General features: G+C 44.0%; 1 protein-coding gene across 2 annotated transcripts; it reads left to right on the top strand.

The window, feature by feature from the left end:
• Positions 1–412: 412 nt before the first annotated feature.
• Positions 413–6,435, top strand: LOC118385719 (olfactory receptor 52E8-like). Of its 2 annotated transcripts, XM_052520500.1 has the most exons (7): positions 413–474; positions 1,404–1,595; positions 2,174–2,226; positions 3,064–3,285; positions 3,457–3,573; positions 3,703–3,900; positions 6,095–6,435. In XM_052520500.1, exons 2-7 carry the CDS (start codon positions 1,449–1,451, stop codon positions 6,351–6,353), a joined length of 996 nt encoding a protein of 331 aa, XP_052376460.1. In that variant the 5' UTR covers positions 413–474; positions 1,404–1,448; the 3' UTR covers positions 6,354–6,435. The 2 variants fall into 2 exon arrangements, with proteins under 2 accessions (XP_052376460.1, XP_052376461.1); XM_052520501.1 differs by lacking the exon at positions 3,703–3,900.
• Positions 6,436–8,167: the final 1,732 nt, after the last annotated feature.

Below are 8,167 nucleotides of genomic sequence, written 5' to 3'. Positions count from 1 at the left end.
CATAAAAAATCTAATTTGATGAGATCTGAATGGTCAACTCTCTTCTCTTTCTCTCTAATTTCTCCTCTCTTTCTCCCTCCTGTCTTTCTCTCCTTCTCTCTGCTTTCTCCTCTTTCTCTCTCCTCCTTCCTCTATCTTTCCTCATCTTTCTTTTGTTTCCCTCCTCTCTCTTCTCAGCCTGTGTGGTTGGTAGTTCCAGAAGGGCATTGATATGTGTCCTATGACAACCACACAACAACAACAACAACAACAGCAAGGGTATTCATCTCCGACATGTCTTCTTCACTCAATCAAGGTGTGTCATACACAACTACGGTGGTCCACAGGGGACATCCTACTACAGATTCACCATGGGGCTGCAGGTATAACAGTGGAGGTGGACTCAGAGCCAGCATCACAAATTGGTCTTCAGTCCAACACACATCACCAGACTACTGAAGAGAGACATTTGGATCAAGTCTGTGGTAAGACCAGGTAAGACTTAGTTTCTGCAGTATGTAGTTGTACCATGTTAGACTATACAGTATGAGAGTTCAACAGGTAAGAGTTATTCTAATGGAGGGAACGTGAAACCAATTTCACCTTTCCAGTGCTATTCCTTGGATTATTCATTAGACTTGTTTAACTGTGTCTGAGGTAAAAGTCAAATGGATTCTATTTTGTACTTTGTTGTCAGTTAAAATAATTGTATTCTTCTTTTTTAAATACGATAACGTAAACAATAGACAATTGAACGTGGATATTTGCCTTTGTATTTTTAAATTTTAGCCCTTTTTTCTAGGCTAGTTTAGAAAAAAGATGGTGTTCAGAATACAACACAGGTTCTTTTTTTAATTAAAAAAAATATGTTTTACCCCATTTTTCTCCCCAATTTTGTGATATCCAATCGTTAGTAGCTACTATCTTAGTAGCTACTATCTCATCGCTACAACACCCGTACGGGCTCGAGGAAGAGACGAAGGTTGAAAGTCATGCGTCCTCCGATACACAACCCAACCAAGCCGCACTGCTTCTTAACACAGCTCGCATCCAACCCTGAAGCCAGCCGTACCAATGTGTCAGAGGAAACACCGTGCACCTGGCAACCTTGGTTAGCGCGCACTGCGCCTGGCCAACCACAGGAGTCGCTGGTGCGCGATGAGACAAGGATATCCCTACCGGCCAAACCCTCCCTAACCCGGACGACGCTAGGCCAATTGTGCGTCGCCCCACGGACCTTCCGGTCAATGCCGGTTACGACAGAGCCTGGGCACAAACCCAGAGTCTCTGGAGGCACAGCTGGCGCTGCAGTACAGCGCCACACGGGAGGCCTGTTTGCCTTTGTATTGATGATGTTTCACTCATTGCAATGTCTCAACAGGTGAATTAAAAAACAGTCATGTATTTATTTTATATTTCCACAGATTATTACGAGCCAGGAGGAATCACTGATAACACCACCAGTCAGGATGAGTTACCTGACCTCTGACCCTAACCAGACAGAGAACATTGACACCATTATCCGACCCTCTTACTTCTTCATCAGTGGTTTCATCGACATCCCCCACATGGACTACTATTACGTCTTCCTCTGCTTCGTATACATCATCTCTCTGGTTAGTCCATAGCTCTGGTCTACGCTGTTACAAACTAGCTCTGGTCTACGATGTTACAAACTATGTGTGATCCAGGCTGTTACTAACTAGCTCTGGTCCCGGCTGTTACAAACTAGCTGTAGTCCAGGCTGTTACGAACTAGCTCTGGTCCAGGCTGTTACAAACTAGCTCTGGTCCAGGCTTTTACAAACTAGCTTTGGTCCAGGTTGTTACAAACTAGCTCTGGTCCAGGGCGCTACTAACTAGCTGACGTCCACAATGATTTGATTTTATCCACTTGATTAACTAGAAAAGGTTTCACTTTCCTATCAAAAGCACATCTTTTTTGAACTTAAGAAAACCTGATAACAGTTTCATTTCAGCTGGTGTCCTATAGCACCACATATAGTCAACGGCCAAATGAATTTACCTGTATATACATTATGGGTCATGGTTCCTCCTGTGTGTGTGTGTGTGTGTGTGTGTGTGTGTGTGTGTGTGTGTGTGTGTGTGTGTGTGTGTGTGTGTGTGTGTGTGTGTGTGTGTGTGTGTGTGTGTGTGTGTGTGTGTGTGTGTGTGTGTGTGTGTTTTGGGTCTAGGTGGGCAACACCTTCGTCATGATGGTTATCTACATGGACAACAGTCTCCACAGGTAATCAGTCCTCTTTTATCTCTGTGGTAATAATACAGCAGAATTCTACCTTTATTGGACTGTATTTTTACAGTTCCAGAAACCAACCAGATGAACCACAACACACACAACACAAGCTGAAGCAGCACAGGGGCTCTGGCTGCTAGTTCACTCCTTTTAGATTCCCCCCATCAGCTCGGGATTTCAACTGTATCCCTGGTTACCGGCCTGCCTCTCAATAAGGCATCTGAATGAAAACCACCATTAGGTTCAGCTGGATGGTCTATAGTTGATTCTGAATGAAAACCACCATTAGGTTCAGCTGGATGGTCTATAGTTGATTCTGAATGAAAACCACCATTAGGTTCAGCTGGATGGTCTATAGTTGATTCTGAATGAAAACCACCATTAGGTTCAGCTGGATGGTCTATAGTTGATTCTGAATGAAAACCACCATTAGGTTCAGCTGGATGGTCTATAGTTGATTCTGAATGAAAACCACCATTAGGTTCAGCTGGATGGTCTATAGTTGATTCTGAATGAAAACCACCATTAGGTTCAGCTGGATGGTCTATAGTTGATTCTGAATGAAAACCACCATTAGGTTCAGCTGGATGATCTGTAGTTGATTCTGAATGAAAACCACCATTAGATCAGCTGGTCTATAGTTGATAATATATAGTTGATAACTTACACATTACAGATGACAGTGTAAAGATGTTTAGGATCTGCACTTTTTGTCCACTTCTTTACTGATTGATTGTATTTACCTTCTCTGTAATTGTCTATGTCCTGTGTCTAGTGCACAAACAATCATTTCCCCATGGAGATAATCAAGTCAGGATCTTACCCTTACAGCCCCAAGTACGTTGCTGTGTTCAACCTGGCCTTCACAGACGTGTGTGGGAGCACTGCCATGGTCCCCAAGCTACTGGATATGTTCCTGTTCAGCAGACATCTCATCTCCTACGACCATTGCCTCACTAGCCTCTTCTTCATCTTCCTCTTCCTCAACATGCAGTCCTTCAACCTCACCATCCTCTCTTACGACAGACTGGTGGCCATCTGCTGCCCACTCAGGTCTCAGATAATTCATCAAATCTAATAATTCAAAAAATACAATTCAAAAGGCCTTCATAATTGCCCCTTGTGTGATAATCATGTTTCTTATTTCACTGACAATTCAACCTGATATATGGATACACTGCATCTAAAATCCCTGATAACAGCTTCTTTCCACTGTCCACACAGGTACCATATGATAGTGACTCACAGGTCCATGTTCCAGCTGACAGGTGCTGCCTGGGCGTTTGCCGTGTTCCTGGTGTTGCTGGCTGTGTGCCTCATCACCCGACTCTCCTTCTGCCGGTAGGTGGCTGAGGAGGTGAACCTGTTGCCAAAAATGTTACCGGTTTGAATCCCGGGCCGGGTGCTGTAAAAATAAATGATCAGTTGATCATTGTAACATGTGGACAATGAAAATGTATTGTATTGTAGGTCTCTGGTGATCAACAGCTACTACTGTGACCACGGTCCCCTGTTCCGTCTGGCGGCCCCCTGTTCTGATGTGGTCCCTAACATAGTAATATCTTATCTCAACCCCAGTATAATCCTATTGTTCCCCATGGTCTTCATCATATCATCATACATCTGTATCACACACGCCCTGTTCACCATCACAATGCCCCAGGACAGGTGAGAAGTCATACTGATCAGAGTCAGAGATTTAGCCAGAGATTTAGTTTATATACCTAAACATATAGCTCTGATACGGATTGTTGTGCTGTCTCAGATATACACTAAAGGACCAAAAGTATGTGGACACCTGCTCATCAGACATCTCATTCAAAATCATGGGCATTAAAATGGAGTTGGTCCCCCATTTGCTGCTATAACAGCCTCCTCTCTTCTGGGCAGGCTTTCCACTAGATGTTGGAACATTGCTGATATAACAGCCTCCACTCTTCTGGGAAGGCTTTTCACTAGATGTTGGAGCATCGCTGCGGGGACTTGCTTCCATTCAGGCACAAGAGCAACAAGAGCATTAGTGATGTCGGACGCTGATGTTGGGCGATTTGGCCTGGCTTGCAGTCGGCGTTCCAATTCATCCCAAAGGTGTTCGATGGGGTTGAGGTTAGGGCTCTGTGCAAACTAGTCAAGTTCTTCCACACTGATTTCGACAAACCACTTCTGTATGGACCTCGCTTTGTGCACTGGGGTATTGTCATGCTGAAATAGGAAAGGTCCTTCTCCAAACTGTTGTCACAAAGTTGGAAGCACAGAATCCAGAAGGTCATCATTGTATGCTGTAGCGTTAGGATATCCCTTCACTGCAACTAAGAGGCCTAGCCCGAACCATGAAAAACAGCCCCAGACCGTTATTCGTCCTCCACTAAACTTTACAGTTGGAACTATGCATTGGGGCAGGTAGAGTTCTCCTGCAGTCTGCCACACCCAGAAACGTCCATCGTACTGCCAGATGATAAAGCGTGATTCATCACTCCAGAGAACGTGTTTCCACTCCAATATCTGCGAGTTTTACAGCACTCCAGGAGACACTTGGTCTTGATCACAGTGAGCATAGGCTTGTTTGCGGTTGATTAGCCATGGAAACCCATTTCATGAAGCTCCTTGAAGAACAGTTCATTACTTCCAGAGGCAGTTTGAAACTCAGTAGTGAGGACAGATGATTTTTATGTGCTTCATTACTCGGCGGTCCCGTTCTGTGAGCTTGTGTTGCCTACCACTTTGTGGCTGAGCCGTTCTTGCTCCTAGACATTGGCAATCTCCAATAACAACACTTACAGTTGACCGGGGCAGCTGATTGGCTGGTTGGAAAGGTATCATCCTATAACATTTTATACAGTTTTATACACCTGGGTGTGGCTGAAATAGCCGCATCCACTAATTTGAAGGGGTGTCCACATACCTTTGTATATGTATGTTGTTCTGGTGATAAATGCTGTAATACTGAGAATGTCATTGAACTGGATAGATGATGACTTACTGACACTTTTGTCCCTTTCTCTCACTCTCTTTCTCTCTCTCTCTCTCTCTCTCTCTCTCTCTCTCTCTCTCTCTCTCTCTCTCTCTCTCTCTCTCTCTCTCTCTCTCTCTCTCTGTCTCTGTCTCTGTCTCTGTCTGTCTCTCTCTGTCTCTCCCCCTCTCTGTCTCTGTCTCTGTCTCTGTCTGTCTCTCTCTGTCTCTCCCCCTCTCTCTCTGTCTCTGTCTCTGTCTCTGTCTCTGTCTCTGTCTGTCTCTCTCTCTCTGTCTCTCTCTCTCTCTCTCTCTCTCTCTCTCTCTCTCTCTCTCTCTGTCTCTGTCTGTCCCTCTCTCTCTCTCTCTCTCTCTCTCTCTCTCTCTCTCTCTCTCTCTCTCTCTCTCTCTCTCTCTCTCTCTCTCTCTTCTCTCTCTCTCTCTCTCTCTCTCTCTCTCTCTCTCTCTCTCTCTCTCTCTCTCTCTCTCTCTCTCTCTCTGTCTCTGTCTCTGTCTCTGTCTCTGTCTGTCTCTCTCTCTGTCTCTCCCCCTCTCTGTCTCTGTCTCTGTCTCTGTCTGTCTCTCTCTGTCTCTCCCCCTCTCTCTCTCTGTCTCTGTCTCTGTCTGTCTCTCTCTCTCTGTCTCTCTCTCTCTTTCTCTCTCTCTCTCTCTCTCTCTCTCTCTCTCTCTCTCTCTCTCTCTCTCTCTCTCTCTCTCTGTCTCTGTCTCTGTCTCTGTCTCTCTCTGTCTCTCTCTCTCACTCTCTCTCTCCCCCTCTCTCTACTTCTCTCCCTCTCCCTCTCTCTCCTTCTCTCTCCCTCTCTCTCTACTTCTCTCTCTCGACTTCTCTCCCTCTCTCTCCTTCTCTAATTTTCTCTCTCCCTCTCCCTCTGTCTCTTTCTCCCTCTCTCAGAGTCAGAGCCTTGAAGACGTGTACCTCACACCTGATACTCGTAGCCATATTCTACCTGCCTATTCATTTTACATACTTCCTTCACTCAATCATACCAACCAACGCCCGGATCATCAACCTCTCCCTGACCTCGGTGCTGCCGCCCATGCTCAACCCCATCATATATGTTCTGAAGACAGAGGAGTTTAAGGAATCGGCCAAGAAGCTGCTTAGTAAAAGAGGAGCACAGAGAGCTGTAGTGCCGATCCAATCAACATGAAGTGTTACTATTTATTTATATCTCTATTTGACTTGTTTTTGATTGAAATGCTGTGTAAGATATACTGTATCTGCCATAGTGAATTATGAAATGAAATATTGATATTATTTTGACAATATGCCTTTAAAGCCATACAGAAAATGTCATAATAAAAAGGCTGGATAAAGCCCAAATACAAATCAAATCTATTTATAAAGCCCCTTCTACAGCTCAGTTTCACAAAGTGCTTAGCAAGCAGGAGTTACCATATAGATAGATACCTGTATGTCAGCCAACCCCTGCATGATGACCTCACCATAGACGTCCTATAACCAGGGCTTGAATTCAGGGGGTATGTGGAGGTATGCCAGACCCTTGTTAAAGAAAATGGCAAAAAAAAATACCTCTTGATAGCTTAAGATTTTGAAGGTGAAAACATTTACCTGATTATATTAAGTGATATATGACGATGATCTTGGACTTCAAATCAAGTAGTCAAGTTAATTCAATGTTCAAAGCATCCTCATTACACCTGACTTGAGATTGGTATTTTATTGTAATTCCATCTTGGTCACAGACCTAAACCTTACAGGATTCCAGTGACCAATTAACAGCTGCTTTTACAAAAGAAAACTACCCAGGGGCTCTTGCCCACGGACCCTCCTAGTTTCCTGGAACATGGCTTATGAGTAGTCAGTCCTAATCTCTTACACTGCTACATTCAAAACGCCAGTGATATTTCTACATCAACAGTTTCCATGAAATACTATCATGTGTTTTGGTGTCCGGTCTTTGCCGTGACGGTCATGGCTAACTCCATCATGGCTGTTATCTACCTGGCCAGGAACCTCCACATGGTTAAGTACGTTGTTTGCTCCAGTAACACAAGTATTCTAATGTCACATAAATCTTTGCATAAATGAGGTATAATTTCTTAACAAACGGTCTGGATATTTTATTTTAGCAATAGAGCTGGTCCTATGAATCTGTTAATTTTCACCAGTTCTCACCAACGTTGTTATAACCTCTGTTATCTTCAACTTGTATTTATTTTTATTTCACCTTTATTTCATTTCATTTACAACTGCAACCTGGCCAAAATAAAGCAAAGCAGTTTGACACATACAACAACACAGAGTTACACATGGAATAAACAAACATACAGTCAATAATACAGTAGAGAAAAGTAAAGTGTATATACAATGAGTGCAAATGAGGTAAGATAAGGGAGGTAAGGCTATAAATAGGCCATGGTGGCGAAGTAATTACAATATAGAAATGAACACTGGAATGGTAGATGGGCAGAAGATGAATGTGCAAGTAGCGATACTGGGGTGCAAAGCAGCAAAATAAATTAATAATAATAATAATAATAATAATATATGCCATTTAGCAGACGCTTTTATCCAAAGCGACTTACAGTCATGTGTGCATACATTCTACGTATGGGTGGTCCCGGGGATCGAACCCACTACCCTGGCGTTACAAGCGCCATGCTCTACCAACTGAGCTACAGAAGGACCACATAATACATACAGTATGGGGATGAGGTAGTTTGATGGGCTGTTGACAGATAGGCTATGTCCAGGTGCAGTGATCTGTGAACTGCTCTGACAGCTGGTGCTTAAAGCTAGTGAGGGAGATATGGGTCTCCAGCTTCAGTGGAGACCCATATTTGGGTCTCATATTTGCAGTTCGTTCCAGTCATTGGCAGGAGAGAACTGGAAGGAAAGGCGACCAAAGGAGGAATTGGCTTTGGGGGTGACCAGTGAGATATACCTGCTGGAGCGTGTGCTACGGGTTGGAGCTGCTATGTTGACCAGTGAGCTGAAATA

Source organism: Oncorhynchus keta, chromosome 6, assembly GCF_023373465.1.
Source record: "Oncorhynchus keta strain PuntledgeMale-10-30-2019 chromosome 6, Oket_V2, whole genome shotgun sequence".
NCBI lineage: Eukaryota > Metazoa > Chordata > Actinopteri > Salmoniformes > Salmonidae > Oncorhynchus > Oncorhynchus keta.
This window is presented reverse-complemented; position numbering and strand designations above follow the sequence as displayed.

Excerpts from the sequence above, each read along its gene's own strand:
- LOC118385719 (XM_052520500.1), top strand. The coding sequence starts at position 1,449 with ATGAGTTACCTGACCTCTGACCCTAACCAGACAGAGAACATTGACACC. Across the intron at positions 3,286-3,456 it reads GCCATCTGCTGCCCACTCAG|GTACCATATGATAGTGACTC; the intron begins GTCTCAGATAAT and ends CTGTCCACACAG. Across the intron at positions 3,901-6,094 it reads ATCACAATGCCCCAGGACAG|AGTCAGAGCCTTGAAGACGT; the intron begins GTGAGAAGTCAT and ends TCCCTCTCTCAG.